Consider the following 19,158-nt stretch of genomic DNA (forward strand, 5'->3'; position numbering starts at 1 on the left):
GACCATTTAGGTTTATTCAGGAGGCTAGGAATGACCTTGTTCCAACCTTTTTCTAAAAAACCAAACTGGTATCTACTTTGGACTGCTGATCAATTCCATAAAACCCTGTGACTTAAGCACATGAGATCTTAATTAGGATGGCAAACCTGAGTCTAAATAACATCCACTTATGAGTCAATCATAGGATAATAGATTCTCCCTGAGTATGGACTTATAGAATCTCAGATCATAAGCAGGCTCCCTGGCTTTAAATCCTGGCTCAATATCTTCCTAACTTCATCTTTGTATGCACCAGTTTTCTTATCAGTAAAATAAAGAACTCTTAGTACCTAGGTTCATAGGGTGGTTGAAAAAAGTAAATGAGCGCATAGAACAGAGTCTGGCAAATGACAAGCACTCAGTAAATGTGAGCCGCTATTATTTCCCCCTTTAAGATAAATACTGCATTATGCCTTTTTGCAGTCAGTCTGTTATCAGATATTTAATCAACATCTTGTACGATCACCAAAATAGCTAAAGAAACCGCTGTAACCCATGCCATTTCGCCTCAAACCCTGAGGCATAGCTCAGAGAAAAGTACCCTCATTACATATTGTTTCAGTAATTATTAAGCAAATATTTTCTGACTATACAGTGATTTCCAACGCCTCAAATGTTGCTAGCTTTAGAAACGAAATCTAAGTTTCCTTTTTTGGTAAAATCAAGGTAAAATATTAATGACTTAGATGTTTCAAAAGGGAAACGGAGAAAGGTCCATCCAAAATGTACTACAGACAAAAAGAACTCTGGGGTGGCTGGCTCCACACCCCTCCCCCACCCATCCTGCTTCCTTCCTTCTTTCCTCTCTCTGTGGCTCTTCTTCTTTCCGGCTATAATGAATCATAGGTTCTTATTGTTTTATGTTATGGGAAAACACAATGGAGTCATTCACAAACAAAATAAGTTATGCAGAACAAAACATGCAACCAAAGCGCACAAGAGAGACAGGATTCCAGAGCAGAACTTACCCCACGCTTTAGACTCCTGAAGCAGTGGATTTTGGGTTTGGAGGTCATGAACTCGTTGAAGCGATGGGAGAGGGGTTCCTTTTGCTGCTTGGGAGACTGGGGGCCGTTGGGAACAGCAGAGGGTGAGGCAGAGGCAGGGGGAGGTGGGGGAGGCTGATGGGGGGATGTTAAAAGGGACATAAGCTACGTGTAAGAGACGGAGCAGTGACAGAGTAAAAAATCAGAAACAAGAAGATAAGACACAAAACAAAAATAAGCATCAAATAATATTTGAAACCCAAAGCAAGTCAAACACAAACAATTAAATATTTCGGCCATGGTCCAAAAGAAAATATGTAAGGATATGTTAAATGAGAATATGATGAAAGTGGGAGCTTTAGTAAGTAAAGCAACAGAAGAATAGCAAAAAATATCTGACAAGAAGCTCATGCAGACTTTCACATGCAAACTACCGTTCTAATTAGTTACTCTAAACCAGTGTAAGCCAGAAGGGTAAATATTTCTAAACCACCTAAACTAACACAGCTTGATGGGAGAAAATGAAAGTCCTTAAATGCTAAGGTTGTGAAAACAGCAAAGACAGTCTTGAAATATTAAATTATTCTAAGGTTAAAGCAGTCATGTCGCCTTGATCATACTTTATGCCCAGGTTAATGCTGTCATGCACTTACGTATCACACTATAAAAAGAAAATGAAAAATGTTCATGGATACATATGTTAACATGAGTTGGAAACCAAGTTATTAACCCATGGAAACAATTTCAATTAGATATGCTGATACATAGTTATAGAAATGTTGTACAATTTTCCTACTCCCAGCCCAGGTAACCAGCAATCTAGGAGACTTAGGAGTGAAAGGCATGATGCAAAACAGCCAGAGGTCAGTAATCTGTTAGTGTGGGTGACACAGTGCAGGTGATAATGTGTCTGAAATAAGACAAATGGCCATAGCCAAGGTACCATCACCAAAGAGAGATACTGTCTTAAAATAAAATAGCACACTAGCTTTTTTTTTTTGCATTCTGAAACAAGCTTAAAATCTTCGTTCCTTTAAGACTAAAAGATAAAGTGAACACCTCCACACTTTATAACACTCATTTCACACTGGGTCCAGCCATCAGTACCTTATTTTTTTTGATGAACGGCCATAACTTTCCTTTGGATTTGCCACCAAATTTGAGCTCTGATTTGCCTTCTCCTCTGGAATTTGAAAGGCTGTTATCTGACACAGTGCGCTTCATCGGCTGAGTGTAATCCTCAAATTCAATGTCTCCAGGCGGCTCAAAACCAGACTTATAAGCTTCTATGGCCAGCTGTGAATCCTGAAATTACACCCATCACACACAAATACGTTCAAATGCATGCAAATACCTTTTACACAATGAACTATGATGACCTCATACAGATGATATTCTAAATAAGTTATATTGATTAATAATAGATTTTCTAGTAATATTTTTATCATTAGAAAGAATAATTTGTAAAGCTACATGTCTAGCTGAGATTTGAAGATACTTTTAATAACTGACCATTTTTCTACATTTACAGAAACGAATATTAATTAAGAATGACTTTGCTAAAAGCAGAAAAATTGGGCCATTTATTACGCAATTCCCTTGAAAAATACAGTAGTACAAAAACTGGTTCTCATCAGAAGGTCTTAAAGCAATTTGGCATACACAAAGTCAAAACAAAGAGTAGATAATCTCTCTGATTTCTTCGGTTAATTGTGGTTCAAAGATATGACTTTATTGAATAATTTTTCTTTATGTATATATTTGTTCACAGTCTCTCCTCTACTAGAATGTAAGCTCCTTTCTGTTTTTCCTCCACTGTGTCCCTAGTACCTAGATGATGTCCAGTGATAATGGTGCAATAAATGTTTGCTGAATAAATCAGTGAACTGATTGCCTACTCTGTGGTGTGCACCCTGCTAGGAACTTTGAGTTCAGAATCTTCTTGGGGTCAGGTGGTGAAGACCAACACGTAAGGAAATGACAACCATCGTGTCAAAGATAGATAGATAGATGTATAGTTAAACTGTTACAAAAGCACATGTGATTTGTAATAACTTTCTAACTCAATGATCATCTGATTTAAAAAATCTACTAGATGGGACTTCCCTGGTGGCGCAGTGGTTAAGAATCCACCTGCCAATGCAGGGGACATGGGTTCGAGCCTTGGTCCAGGAAGATCCCACATGCCATGGAACAACTAAGCCCATGCACCACAACTACTGAGCCTGTGCTCTAGAGCCTGCGAGCCACAACTACTGAGCCCACGTGCCTAGAGCCCGTGAGCCACAACTACTGAGCCCAAGTGCCACAACTGCTGAAGCCCACTCGCCTAGAGCCCGTGCTCCGCAACAAGAGAAGCTGCCGTAATGAGAAGCCCGTGCACTGCAACGAAGAGTAGCCCCCGCTCGCCACAACTAGAGAAAGCCCACATGCAGCAACAAAGACCCATTGCAGCCAAAAAAATATATAAAATAAATAAATAAATCTTTAAAAAAAAAAACTACTAGAGAAGACAATTTGGAAAAATCTCAACTTCCTACAGTGAGCCCACATTTTAATTTGCCATAGCTATTTCAGTTGACACTGATTTTGTAGGTGTGCCAAAGGGATGAACTGTCTTGCAATAGCCAATCACCCTTCCTTCTTAGTAACAAGAACCCTGATTTTAAGTCAGGCACATGGCCACCCAGCAAAAAGGCTTCACTCCCCAGTCTTTTGTACAGCAGGAGGTGGCCCCTAAGTTTTGACCTCTGAGATCTCTTGAGATGTAGGCAAAAGTACAGGGAGCAATTTTAGGAAGCCTCTTTAAAGAGATGGCATGGGCCCTTCTCTATATAACGTTTTCTGGAATTTGGATGTGATGGTTGGAGCTACAGAAGCCATATTGAGTTTGAAAGTCATATCATCAAAAGCTGTGAACTAGGAGAAGCCTGGGTCCCTGAGAACTTGTGGACCATCTGCCCATACCATGGTTGGACCCTCTTGCCTCTAGACATCTTTACATGGGAGGAAAAATAAACCACCTTAAGACAACACTGCCATTGTTATATGAACCTAAACCTATACTAGCAGATTCAGCTCTACAATCCTAAGTGTGCCAGTGACTATACTAATCCAAAACACAGAGGGCTGAACTAAAAAACTCTAAAATGGTGCTGTTACTGTTGAAAAGTATTTGTGACCACTGAAAGCAACTACTTTCAGGTGATTAAATATGGTCACTGTGCAAAGGGGCAGGGAAATAATGGGACCACAAACTCTTAGTTATAAATTAAGTCCGAGCTACAGTACTTACATTTTTCGGATCAATTGACTCGGCTGCCTTTACTATTCCATCCAAGCACTTCCCGATGATTGGAATCACCTGCCGATCCAGCTCTGCATACGTCTTCACTGATTCTCCAATTCTCACTATCCTCCTCTCCTCCATCTCTTGTATTTTCTGAAACATTAGAATTTGCATAAAATTAATTTGGTCCACTGTTTTCTGGGTTTTAAAAAAATCAATTAATTAATTAATTTAATTTTGGTTGCTTTGGGTCTTCATTGCTGTGCACGGGCTTTCTCTAGTTGCGGCGAGCGGGGGCTACTCTTTGTTGTAGTCCGTGGGCTTCTCATTGCAGTGGCTTCTCTTGTTGCGAAGCACAGGCTCTAGGCACACGGGCTTCCGTAGTTGTGGCTCGTGGGCTCTAGAGTACAGGATCAGTAGTTGTGGCACTCGGGCTTAGTTGCTCTGCAACATGTGGGATCTTCCCAGACCAGGGCTCGAACCCGTGTCCCCTGCATTGGCAGGCAGATTCTTAACTACTATGCCACCAAGGAAGCCCCAGTTTGGTCCACTGTTACTTAAGGAAGTTGTTTCTTGACAGCACTGTTACCTCTAAAAAATTCTCTAGGCGGGAAATAGGCCTATAAAAAGGTTAGAGTTACAGCAACCGTAAATTTCTTGTGCCTCTACCTTAGCCAGCTGGACACCTATTTTATGAATTGCTGGGCTGCCTAAATGTACACTTTACACAATTCCATTCCAATTTCATTAAGAACCCGAAACTCAAGTAGTTTTACTATTAACACCATTTGGTATTAGATTTTAAACATCTCCTCCACCTTTGAGGCACTGCTTTATCCTTTACCAAAAGTATGGTATTTGGTTAACTGCCTTGACCCAACACAGGCTTACATTAACTAGTATACCTGGCTTCTACAAGCTGGAGGTTCTTGTTTGCTGTGTAGACACTATGACAGAAATATTTATTATTTTTTCTACAGTTGGACTTTAAGTTGTAAAAAATTCCCAGAGTGGGAATGTATGTATCTTTTCTCATACTATTTTTGACAACCTAAAGTAGCCAAAAGAAAAACAATCCAAAGGAAAGAACTGTCATCTGTTCAAATCCTACAACTGTCTCAATGCCGCTTAGATTCCTAAAGGTAAGTTGGAAGTTTTGTAACCAGAACGGTCCTTTTACCAAAAAGAGTGTTAATCTGAGAATCACAGTTCTAAGACTGACCAAGAATGGCTGCAGGGGCAAACCAAGGAAGTTTGCAAAGGCTATTGATTAATCCTGAGATTCATGTTAGATTTCATCTTAATGTCAGTCAGTGCTTGATCTGAATGTTTTAAAAAATGATTTGAATTAGAGGAAACTTAGAATTATATAAATACTTAGAATATAAGCCCAGAAATCATGATTCCAAGGCAACGTTTTTCTAGGCAAAGCAAATCTGAGAGATCTGAACTCCTTACCTGAAAGATATTGGGAATGTGAGTATGGTAATATTCATGCTGCTCGTGGTTGAATTTCTGAAGAATTGATGAGTAATCTGCTTTGCTGTCCTCTGCCATTTGGTGACGCATTTGAGCTTGTTGTCGTGCCTTAGGGCAAAAAATGAGAATACCCCCATGTTTACACATAATAAATAAAAGCCTAGGATTGCAAACTGGAGGAACTGGAGGATCAAATTTACCTTCCATTTGTTGTATTTAGCAGGTGCTGTTTTTTAAAAAAATTGTTTAAACAATCCAATCCAAAAATGGGTAGAAGACATGAAAAGACATTTCTCCAAAGAAGACACATAGATGGCCAACAGGCACATGAAAAGATGCTCGACATCACTAATTATTATAGAAATGCAAGTCAAAACAACAGTGAAATATCACCTTGCACCTGTCAAAATGGCTATCAGGAAAAAGTCTACAAATAACAAATGTTGGTGAGGATGTAGAGAAAAGTGAACCCTTGTACACTATTGGTGGAAACTGGTGCAGCCCCTATGGAAAACAATATAGAGGTTCCTCAAAAAACTAAAAATAAAACTACCATATGATCCAGCAATTCCACTCTTGGGTATATATCCAGGAAAAAAAATGAAAACATTAATTCGAAAAGATACATGCACCCCAATATTCATAGCAGCACTATTTACAATAGCCAAGACATGGAAGCAACCCAAGTGTCTATCAACAGATGACTGGATTAGGAAGATGTGATACACACACACACACACACACATACACACACACACATATATACACACACACAATGGAATATTACTCAGATATAAAAAAGAATGAAACACTAACATTTGCAGCAACATGGATGGCCCTAGGGAATATTATGCTTAGTGAAATAAGTCAGACAGAGAAAGATAAATACTGTATGAGATCACTTACATGTGGAATCTAAAAAAATAGTACAAATGAATATCAGACTCACAGATAGAAAACAAACTTGTGGTTACCAAAGGGGAAAGGGACAAATTAGGGGTATGGGATTAACGATACAAGCTACTATATTTATAATAGATAAGCAACAAGGATATACTGTATAGCACAGGGAATTATGGCCATTATCTTGTAATAACCTAGAGTGGAGTATACTCTGCAAAAATACTGAATCACTATGCTGTACACCCGAAACTAACATAATATTATAAATCAACTGCACTTCAATTAAAAAGAAAAAAGAAAAAGAAATTATTTAGAATTTGAATTTACTTTAGGCAAGGATGTGCACCCTAATTTTTCACAAACCCCACCATTCTCTATCGTCTTAACTTGGCATTACTTGCTAGTTTGACACATGCGCCAACATTCTTTATTGTCTGCACTTGGCCCAATTCGCACATTGATGTTACCTAGATTTAGGTTCCCTTGTGGGAACCACTGATCATATTTTTTATTTCCTGAGGAGGGGACGGGCGATCCATAAATTTTTTAATCCGATTCTCAACGGAGTTCATGAATTTAAAAGGCATATCGGGGCTTCCTTGGTGGTGCAGTGGTTGAGAATCCGCCTGCCAATGGAGGGGACACGACTGTGATCCCTGGTCCAGAAAGATCCCACATACCGCGGAGCAACTAAGCCTGTGTGCCACAACTACTGAAGCCCGTGTGCCACAACTACTGAAGCCCGCGCGCCTAGAGCCCGTGCTCCACAAGAGAAGCCGCCGCAATGAGAAGCCCGCGCACCGCAACGAAGAGTAGGCCCCGCTCGCCGTAACTAGGGAAAGCCTGTGCACAGCAGTGAAGACCCAACACAGCTAAAAATAAATAAATAAATTAATTAAAAAAAAAAGGTATATGAACCACTGATCTAAAGCGACCTTTCTAAAACGCTCCACTATGTTTATTTTCAGAATATACTTCAAAGAAGCAGTAAGTATGGTGCTCTCTTTGTGCTTTTTATGTGTGTGTGTGTGCGTGCGTGCTATTTTGTGTTTTACTGCATTGCTTTTCTCCTAAATAATAATAGAATTCTTAAATTTGTTTCTCTCTTCTCATCCATTTTTTGGCTAATTACACACAGGCAAGAAAGGGGCTCTTAGTGACAAGCTGCAGAATCGATTTGAAAGTTCAAACAAGAATGTCTGTAAAGTCACAAGTCCTCCACAAATAGCAGAGATTGTTATGCTGGTAAGAGCTCCTCAGATTCCTCTAGCACCTTGGAGGTGCCTTGATAAATACAATCTCATGAATCTCTAAGACAATCTGAGGTCCGTGCAGGGAAAAAACTACCCCCTGCCAGATGAAGAGATGGCTTGGCCTGTATACGGGGCAAACTTACCACACTGAACCAACAACACAACAGGAAAAGGGCCTTGTTCCAACATACCCAAGGCAACTTTTGTTTGTTGTTTTGTCTTGTTTTACTGAACCTAACTGCTTAAAAAAAGAAAAAGAAAAAACAAAGAACCGTTCAAATGCCAACACGAAGAAGAAAGGCTGGAGTCGTTTGTCCCACTCTCTGTGTGATCACTGGTACCAGATCGGTTTCTTCGCACCTCCATGTCCTTCATTGGTTTCCTGCCTCTGTGACTTGAAGGCTTAACCTGATTTCACTTCCTTGATATGCTTTGCTCATCTGTGTATCCGTGAAAGCCCAAGGTGGTCATTCAGAGGTGCTTCCTTTATTTTCTTCCCTGTTCATATGTAAACACTTCCCAAATGCAGGGAACAATATTAATATTTCCAAACTGATTTCCTTACTACCTGAGGTTTCTTAGTTTCTTAAGACCTTTAGGTACCTCAAAACCAATTTACCAACTTCTCACCTCCCCTCAGTTAGTTCAGCTGCCACATTCTTCCTCTTTGTCAGCGGACTGTTAACTCCCTTCCTGACCATACGCTTTGGCTTCTGCTTTACTGTGTTCACTAGCAAATACATTAAGCTAGTTCCCAGCATGTTGAGTCCCCAGCTACCCTGCAAAATCCATGCCTTTCCAATACACAGTAACCCTCCTCCATTTAAATAGTAGCCTCCCCACCTACGTGCACTCCATCTGTTCCCCTGATGCAACCAACTCAAAAACCCTTTTAACTCTTTCAATTGCCTAGAATTTTATCATTTCTCACTCTATTATGATTATGGGGGAAAAAACAAACAAACAAGGAAATTCCCAGGTAGACCTCCCATTTCTAAAAAATTCTCTCTTTCATTTACAAAACTTCCTCAGAAAAAAAGTCTCAGAAAAATCCCAGGGGAGGGAGGTTGCGTCATCTCTTTTGTAAGGAGAGTAGTAAGATGGACAGTCTCCTTATTTATTTTGGAGAAATGATTCTAATTTGGTGAAAACTTAAAATAGCTTAGTTCTGAAACAGAGATCAGAATGTCATCATTAAATGCACTTATGTGTGTATACACACACACACACACACACACACACACACACCCCACATAAGCAGATTAATGCTTCCTGACAATCAAGCCATCATAACGACCATGGAATATTTTACTCATGAGAACTGGAGGTGAGCCTGCCAGAGGTACCCCAGCACCATCTGATTGGAAGTGGTTGTCATCCTCTAACCTCCGAACTCCCCAGAATCTCTAATCACGTTTTTGCTTTGGCTATATAATTGCTTTTATAAGCATATTAATTCATAATAGTTTCACAGTGCCCTGCACAATGCATTCCTGAAATGTAACTAGGTGACCAGTAGATGTAAACTATGGAAGAAACTGAGATAAGGAAGAACATGGATAAAATCCAGCCTGGAAAGTGAGCTGAGTAGAAGAAAACAAACAGACTCCAGAGGGAATGGGTCTACCTTTTGTTAAAGAAGCATGATCTCTCTGGGAGTTTTCCTGAAAGGAAAAGTTTGGACCTGAGGTTGCAAAAGCCTCTGTACCTCTGCAGATTCTCTGTGACTCACTAAAAGGATAAAGCAACATTTAAAAGCAGCAAAATATTGTCACACATCAGATTCTGCAAGGCCACAGCAGGAAGACAGGACTGTCTTACTCTCAATCGCAGCATCCAGCTGCTTTGAATTAATACTCACTGTTGAATCCCAGGCCCAGGAATGTGCCATTGTTCTGACCAAGATTTACTATGGCAATCTATTTTTGTTTCGTAAGCTGCTAGGTTTATTTTGCGATGGAACTTCAAGAGTCTCCCTCTAAAACTAGTGCTGAGTCAGTTACTCATTACTACAAATATGTTTTTAAAAATATCTTTAAAAGTATTTTCAAAAACTTATTTGGAGTAACCGCTAAGTAACTAGATATTTTCGAGAGTGTATCTCCTAATGTCTAAGGCTACATGAAGATTAGAAGCATCACAACTTCTCCTCCCTTTTTAAGTCCATCTGAAAATAGCAACTATTATCTTAAAGAGGTACAGTATTTCTATTCTCAGCCAGACCATTAGCTATTTCTTTTCATTCATGTTCTCATTCTAAGAAAAAAAGATACTGCATCTTATAGCAATATTACTGTAGGGCAGAGAGAAGGTCAGAGGATTTTTTTTTTTTTTTAATGACTCAGAGTTACAGAATTTAGAGATAACATTCTAAAAAAGTCCAGAATGACCACAACTGCCTGAGGCTGTAATTCACAGACATCTTTAAATAAGAACTACACCAGTTTCACTGTCAATCAGAAAGACTGAATTTAAATTTCAGAATTTCTTTGACAAATCCTTGGGAATCTCCCCAAATAAATCCAAATAGGCCTAAGTATGTATTGCTTAAGCGCTACTTCACTGCTTAGTAATTCTTAACACCGTCTAACTCAACATCCTATGGAAATAAAGCTGTGCTGCCTAAAAGGTCAGAGTTACAGTTTCTAAATAAAGAAAACAATATTTTAGAAACTGAGCTGCAGCCCAATGCTTCTAAATCCTCACAGGTTTAAAGACAAAAATACTAAAATCCATTCAGTTAGTTAAATTTAGATGATTAGCATGGCCAAAATGTGTAGCTATTTCCTGTTCAATTCGCTATTACATTTTCCTTAATATTTCAAATATTAAGAAGAAAGGAACACTGCTGGCGGAGTCTCAATTGTCATAAACAGAGAAAATGAGCTATACTAAGGAATGTGTTTACTTTCACACAGGGAACGCAGTTATACTTACCAGGTTATACCCTCACATCTTTTATCAGGGCTGCTTATAGCTTTTGACCTTTTAACAAAATGAGCAAATATGGACTGGTTCTATTTATATATTTATTGTTAAATACATTATGAGATGTATTAATTTTTGAACATGACCTCAGATTTCTCAGGACTGTAGACACTGTTGTTCCTTAAATGATAAACTATTTATTGCAGCAGCATTCCTAGCTTTTGGAAAGTCATATTTTTCCTTGGTTAGAAGTATGTAAATATAACAACTTAGAAAGGCCCCACTTGATTACCAAAAATTGGGGGAGCACAATGAAAAATGTTTCATCACTGGTAGTTCCAACAGCAGTAAATGTTCTCTGGAGCAGCTTGACTTTCAATATTTTATTTCATCATTATCATAAGAAGAGATCAATTGTATTTTAGGCCAGAGGGGAAAGGAGGGCTAAATTGAGATTTTATTCTGAATTTACTATTCTGAACCACAGCTAGGCTGTCCATATTTATTATCCAATAGCCAGTGACCTGCAACAGCTCCACTTAGGGGGCAGATGGCCTGACCACCAGCCCCGAAATCCAGCCAAAAGGGCACAGAGCCTGGGCTGGAGACACAGCAAGAATCCAGCAGGGCACCTGGCTCTCGATTCACCCCTCTGCAACTACCTGAGCCTCTGACTTAATATTGTGAATAAAATCAAACCTACGAATTTAATAACCTGGGTTATCTGGCCTCTCTCCATCTTTAGTTCTTTTTTCACCCAATTTCAAAAATATGCTTGCTGTAAATAATTCAAATTTACAGAATTATAAGGTTTAGAAACTAAAATTCCCTGCACATTCCACCCTCTGGTAAACATTGGTAATAGTGACAACCTAGTGTCCTTCCCTGGTGGAGCGGGATTTGAGATAACACTGAGAGGAGGTAGAGCAGCCTTGGGAAATTCACCGGAAAGTTCCAAGAACACAGCTGCAAGGACATCATTAAATGACACCACCACATTACAATGATCCCCAAGCAACAGCTGGCAAAGATGGTGAGTCTCAGAGTCACCAGTAGCTCCAATGATTGGAGCACCTTTTCTTTTGGACATGGCCAGGTTAAAGAGAAGAAATGCACACATTTTCACAGCATACAAGAGAGGTAGGGGCCACTGGATATTGTGACCTATTCTCTAGGTGTGTCGTCCCCCCCGCCCCATGCAGCACCGCACAGCATGTGGGATCTTAGTTCCCCAACCAGGGATCAAACCCACACCCCCTGCAGTGGAAGCATGAAATCTTAACCACTGACCACCAGGAAAGTCCCTCTAGGTTGTTTTTTTTTTTAAAATAAAGGATGTACTTTTTTTTTTTTTTTTAAGTAATTTATTTATTTATTTATTTTTGGCTGCGTTGGGTCTTCATTGCTGCGTGCCGGCTTTCTCCAGTTGCAGTGAGTGGGGGCTACTCTTTGTTGCTGTGCACAGGCTTCTCATTGTGGTGGCTTCTCTTGCTGCGGAACACGGGCTCTAGGTGCGCAGGCTCAGTAGTTGTGGTGCACGGGTTTAGTTGCTCCGCGGCATGTGGGATCTTCCCGGACCAGGGATCAAACCCGTGTCCCTGCATTGGCAGGCGGATTCTTAACCACTGCGCCACCAGGGAAGTGCTCCTCTAGGTATTTTTGAGACCAGAAAAACAGCAATCTATTGAGACTCCCTGAAACTTCTAACTGGTAAACTGAATTTCTCTATGATTTGTCAATGATTAGGAGTAAAACTGATTTCACCCTAGTCTTTGACCCAGCAATTCTACTTCTGGGAATTTATCCTAATGAAATAATTTTCAGTGTTCACAAAAGATATCCACACAGTATTGTTTATAATAGTTAAAAATTTGAGACCATGTGCAGTAATGTGATTGGTTAATTATATGTCATACCCTTGATGGACTATTGTGTAGCCTGGAAGAAAAATAATGTGAAAGAGTATTTAATAAGGGAAAGTGAAAGCTATATATAATTTAATTTTTTTCAAGTTTCTAAAACAGTATTTACAGTATAATCTCATTATTATAAAAATAAAACATTAATAATGATCACTTCTGAAAAGAGTGATGAAGTTAGTTTATTTTGCCAAAAAGCTTAGCGAAAGAGGCAAATTCTAATGCAGAATTCCAGAAACAGTGAAAGATTGAAGAGGTATGGCTTGCCTTTGAGGTACACACACACACACACACACACACACACACACACACACACACACTGCTCTGAAAGATATAGTAGGAGGGATATTAACAAAGGAAGAGACGGAAAAGTTCTCTGTCTGGAGTAATGTTGTTGTATGATAAATGGCATTGTTTCAATTTCCCAGCAAACTGTTGCATCTAGAATACATTTTCAAGTTCAAGACTAAAATGCATCTAAAAATTCCTATTCAGACAGAGCACCGTGTGTTTTTGTTGGAGACTTCCAGGCCGGGGACTTGCCAAAACAATGAGTCTGTCTTTGATAAATTGTAAGGGCAGCTAAAATACAGAACACAGAAAAACTTCAAAATAAGTTAACCAAAGAAATATGCTTGAAATATTCCAGCAATTTCCTGATTTCTTTTTTTTTTTTAAACAGGCTTACAACTTCTAGTCCCAGCATTGTAGGTTACTTTGGTGCTGAAATAGGAGAGAATATGGAAAGATAGCAAAATGAGACCAGCATCTCAATCCCTCAGGGGCCATTCACTTGCTAAATAGTTTAGAAAAGGCCTTCTGTTTCCCTATACCCCAGTTGCCTTATTTAAAAAGTAGAATTAGAAGGTGAGTGACAATTTCTGCTGAAACAGAAGCCACTGCTGATATGGTTGCTCTTGATGCTGGCATACCTCCAAGTTAAGCTGGTGAAAACAAACTTGGTATGAGCTCAGAGATCTTGGTAAAATATAAATCATGGTCTCCAAGACTTGCCCCCTCCTCCTCCCTGGCTTCTAACACATTATTATTGGTAAGGGTCTTGAGTTTTCAGTTATAGTAGGTTGAGATTGATGATTTCTTTCTCTTCCCTTTCTCCCCTTAATAAGTAACATCACCCCAAAATATGACACTCACAAGGTTCCATATATGCACAGCTGAAGAGAACAGCCTGGATTCTGGAAAGTTGATGCCTATATGATCACCATTCTCTATGGCTGTGGCATTATTGTCAAGAGCAAAACTACTGAAAGCACTCTGGAATGCAGTTCTACAAAACATATATATTCCTTAGAAGAGTAAAAAAAATTAATCATGTTATATACCCCAGAGAAAGAAATGAAATACCATGAAATCTGAGGTATATATATGTACGTACACACACACACACACACACACACACACACACACACACAAAATGGAATATTACTCAGCCATTAAAAATAATGAAATAATGCCATTTGCAGCAACATGGATGACCTAGATATTATCACATTAAATGAAGTAAGTCAGAGAAAGACAAATACCATATGCTGTCACTTATATGTGGAATCTAAAAAAAAATGAGACGTGAACTTATCTACAAAACAGAAGTAGACTCACAAAACAAACTTATGGTTACAAAAGGGGAAAGGGGAGGGGGATAAATTAGGAATTTGGGATTAACAGATACACACTACTATATATAAAATAAACAACAAGGACCTACTAGATAGCACAGGGAACTATATTCAATATCTTGTAATAACCTATAATGGAAAAGAATCTGAAAAGGTATATATATATATATATATATATATATATATATATATATTTATGGCTGAATCACTTTGCTGTACACATGAAACATTATTAAAAAAACTATACTTCAGTTTAAAAAAAAAAAAAAGAGAAATCTGAGGTGTTTGGTGAGCAGCTGTCCATCCTTAGTACCCAAGTCACAATAGATGTTTAATCAGGAATGTTTAATACTAAAAATCTTACAGATGTTATTTTCAGTAATATATTATTAATAGGTCAAGATAAAAGATTACAGGCCCTTCCTGAATTTTGACCACAGTACTACTTTTCTCTGCGTTCTTTAAGCTGGGCAACACCTAGCAAAACTTCTAGTGGTCAAAGAAGACAACAAAGAAGTTTGATTAGGTATCAGGCTATGGGATGAAGTGGGGTAAGAGTGTCCTCTGAGAAACAAAACCTTAAGCCTGTGTATACCATAAAGGTGTTGCAAGAATCTCCACCACAAGAAATTAACATAAAAATCGGCCCCAGGTTGTCTGGCCAAAATAAATATAAAACCCTAATGGGAGTGGGGATACACCCACAATCCTGCTTTTAAGGGATTCCCAGAGGAAAAAAACCATCCCTGTTGAAGGTATGCTCATACAAAAAATAATAGTATTAACAATCATAAATGCACAAGGAAATAAACCACTGTGAGAGCTGACACAGTAGAGAGAAAAACTATCACCATAAAAACTTGAGCTAGGGACTTCCCTGGTAGTGCAGTGGTTAAGAATCTGCCTGCCAATGCAGGGGACATGGGTTCGGGCCCTGGTCCAGGAAGATCCCACATGCCGCAGAGCAACTAAGCCCGTGCACCACAACTACTGAAGCCCGCGTGCCTAGAGCCCATGCTCTGCAACAAGAGAAACCACTGCAATGAGAAGCACGTGCACCGCAATGAGGAGTAGCCCCCCTCGCCACAACTAGAGAAAGCCCATGTGCAACAACGAAGACCCAACGCAGCCATAAACAAATAAATTAATTAATTAATTAATTTTATAAAAACCTGAGCTAAAAGAAAAATTTAAAGAACATATAAAACAAGAACATTTAAAAGGATTAAAGAAATAAAAGAAGCAATAGAAATCACAAGAAAATGAAAGACATTATAAAGATGAAGTATATCTGAGAAAGAACCAAATGGAACTTCCAGAAATAAAAAATGCACTCATTGAAATTTAAAAACTTAATAGATCAGTTAAATAATAGAATAATTGAAGAGAACTCATGAAGTAGCTGAGAAAGTTACACAAAGTGTGATATATAGAGATAAAGAAATGAAATGAAGGAAAAAGAAGTTAAGAAGCATGGGGAATAGAATGAGAAGTTTCATACATATCTGAGCCCCAGAACCAACAATTCAAGAGAATGAAAGAAAGGCATATTTGCAGAGTTAACACCTGAGATTTTTCCTACATGTATGAAAGGAACAAATCCCCAATGAACCCTAAGCAGAGTAAATAAGAAACAAAAAGTCTGTACTTTGAAATATCACAGTGATGCCACGGAACACCAGAGGCAATGATGAGGTCTTAAGAGCTAGGGAGGACAGTCAAATATCCACAAAAGGAACATAGTTATTAAGTAGTTAGCCAACTTCCCAAAAGGAACAATGAATGACAAAAGACAATGGAATGAGGTTTTCAAAATGTTTAGAGAAAATCATTGTCAGCTTAGAATTCTATACCTAACTAAACCATCACATTAGAGTGAGGACAAAATAAAAACATTTCAGACAAATAAAGAACTTACTACTCACAAACCCTTATGGAAAAAAATAAAAACAACCTATCATTCAGAAAGGAGGGAATTTAACCCAGAAAGGAGGAATATGCAAGCAGTAACAACACTTGGCCTGCCTTAGTACATGTCTCTGGTTGTGTGGATAGATGGTGAAGACATGGCTGCCTCCTTTAGATGGTCCCTGGACCCACCTCTCCTTATTGGGCCCCTAGTATATACTGAGGCTTCACGTCAATTGCTATTTATCACCTTATCCCAGCCCATTATCACCAGCCTAGTTCTGTAGGCAAGAGCAGTGGCTAACAATAAAGAGCTCGTTTAATATAAACCAGGAGTGAAATCATACGGTACACTGGTAAGGACACTGAGTTCACAAAGAATTCATTGAAATGTGCTTCAGTCTTAGCTCTCCCACATCCAGCATGGCCATTTTAGGTTACTGGTAATTTTTTAAAATTTTTTAAATTTTATTTTTATGGCTGTGTCAAGTCTTAGTTGTGGCACGCGGGATCTTCTCTCAGGTGTGCAGGCTCTTTGTTGTGGCATGCAGGCTTCTCTCTAGTTGTGAAGTGCAGGCTTTTCTCTAGTTGTGGTGTGCGGGTTTTCTCTTCTCTAGTTGTGGCACACAGGCTCCAGAGCGCGTGGGCTCCGTAGTTTGTGGCACGCAGGCTCTCTAGTTGAGGTGCGCGAGCTCAGTAGTTGTGGTGTGCGGGCTTAGTTGCCCCGCGGCATGTGGGATCTTAGTTCCCGGACCAGGGATAGAACCCGCATCCCCTGCAGCGGAAAGTGGATTCTTTACCACTGGACCACCAGGGAAGTCCCAGGTTAATGGAAATTTAACACTGTATAGCCTTACCTTTTTTATCTATAAAGGGATAAAAGAATTATGGCAAGGACTGAAACCCTCTTCGAAAAAAATAAAACACGTTCCCAGTGTAAGTTTTTTGAGAAGTAGGTCCAGTACCATTTCATGCAGATCACATTCATTCTCCCATTTCACTCTTAATATCCTTCACAGTCTGTTCTCATGTCACCTCTCTGGAAGATCCTACTCAACTCCCTGTCTGTCAACATCAGCAGCATGCTTCCCGCAATGCCTGAGATGAAGTTCTCTCCATCTCAGATGCTCCCTCTCTGCTCTATCCATTCAATTTCTACCCATCCATCATACTCAAGTCCTGATTCTTCCTTCAGCCCTATCCCAACAACCTGTAATCCACATGGAGCTTTTTCAGATGCAGAATCTATGAGCAACTTTTAAGCTCCTAGTATTTGCTGGTCATAAGACCAGGTGATTTCACATATGATATACCTCATTAATCATTTTTTATCTACTGCTGCTCTGAATATCTTCACCCCGCAGCTTGGCATGTTATACACATTATCTGATTCTGCAACTGACTCGAGTTTTCCTTGTCTCTCTATCTCTTCGTTATCTGCTAAGCAAGGCCCTCAAGAAAGGTATTCATTATAATCTTACTGATGCTCTGAACTATTTGTTCAATAAATACTCTAATAGAATCTCTAGGATGTTTAAAATATACTTAATCGGGGACTTCCCCGGCGGTCCAGTGGTTAAGACTCTGGGCTTCCACTGCAGGGGGCACGCGATTCTAGCCCGTGCACCTAGAGCCCGTGCTCTGCAACAAGAGAAGCCACCGCACCGCAACGAAGAGTAGCCCCTGCTCGCCGCAACTAGAGAAAGCCCGCGTGCAGCAACGAAGACCCACCACAGCCAAAAATAAAAAGAATTAATGAATTAATTTAAAAAAATATTAAGAACCAGCTCCTGGCCAAGATAGACCATTTACTATCAGTAAAAATTAAAATATTTTATTAAATGAGTTGCTGTACAAAAGCCTTTAGAACGATGAGGGGCACAAAGGAAATGCCAAGTATTGAAGCCACACACACACACAAACACACACACTCAAATAAGTAAATATCATTTATTTATTTTATTTTATATTCATGTTCATATATTCATATAATATGAATATTTGTATTCATGTTTTATTCAATTCACTTTTATTTTCAGATCTAGGGTATGGGAATGACCTAACTTACTTCATTCTATTGCTATTTTGAACATTCACTTAAAGGCTTTGTTGTTAGGAGTACTAAAGCAAAGCTAAGATAGATTCTCGTGTTAGCATTTTCATGTAAGTAACATAATGCATACTGGAAATAGTTCACTGAAGAGGCTTTTAAAAGTATTTGGTCTGGGCTTCCCTGGTGGCGCAGTGTTTGAGAATCCACCTGCTAATGCAGGGGACACGGGTTCGAGCCCTGGTCTGGGAAGATCCCACATGCCGCGGAGCAACTAGGCCCGTGAGCCACAGCTACTGAGCCTGTGCGTCTGAAGCCTGTGCTCCACAACAAGAGAGGCCACGACAGTGAGAGGCCCGCGCACAGCGATGAAGAGTGGCCCCTGCTCACCGCAACTAGAGAAAGCCCTCGCACAGAAACGAAGACCCAACACAGCCAAAAATAAATAAATTAAAAAAAAAAAAAAAGTATTTGGTCTTTATATACATTCACTTTGGGGAGCACCCCACCCTCCAACATTTCTGATGCTCTGAGATTTTGACATTTTGACTTTCCTGTTTCTTTTTAAATGTTTGTTTACCCAAACTCCATTTGCTGTGTAAAAACCACTTATTTCCAAAGCAAAGAAGCGAAAATTAAGGTCAACAACATAGAGGCTGTAGTAATTGCTAGCAAATGAACTAAAACTGGGAGCTGAATGCAACGTTAAGAATACCTGTATGTGAAACATTTAACCACAGTAAATAATTTTATGTTTCAACATTCCT

The 19,158-nt window shown here is 39.3% G+C and overlaps 1 protein-coding gene across 11 annotated transcripts in view; it reads right to left on the reverse strand.

The window, feature by feature from the left end:
• The window catches only part of FNBP1 (formin binding protein 1), a 143,521-nt gene that overhangs the window by 28,832 nt on the left and 95,531 nt on the right, over positions 1-19,158 (reverse strand). For 4 of the 11 annotated variants that reach the window (XM_036854770.1, XM_036854769.1, XM_036854774.1 and 1 more), the window contains exons 7-10: positions 5,773-5,901; positions 4,321-4,467; positions 2,133-2,330; positions 1,008-1,190 (exon numbers count right to left, since the gene is read on the reverse strand). In XM_036854770.1, the coding sequence (XP_036710665.1) occupies positions 1,008-1,190; positions 2,133-2,330; positions 4,321-4,467; positions 5,773-5,901 (657 nt within the window). The remainder of the gene's footprint in view (positions 1-1,007; positions 1,191-2,132; positions 2,331-4,320; positions 4,468-5,772; positions 5,902-19,158) is intronic. The other 7 variants (XM_036854780.1, XM_036854777.1, XM_036854779.1 and 4 more) reach the window with 2 other exon arrangements.

Source organism: Balaenoptera musculus, chromosome 6 (genome assembly GCF_009873245.2).
Source record: "Balaenoptera musculus isolate JJ_BM4_2016_0621 chromosome 6, mBalMus1.pri.v3, whole genome shotgun sequence".
Taxonomy (NCBI): Eukaryota; Metazoa; Chordata; class Mammalia; order Artiodactyla; family Balaenopteridae; genus Balaenoptera; species Balaenoptera musculus.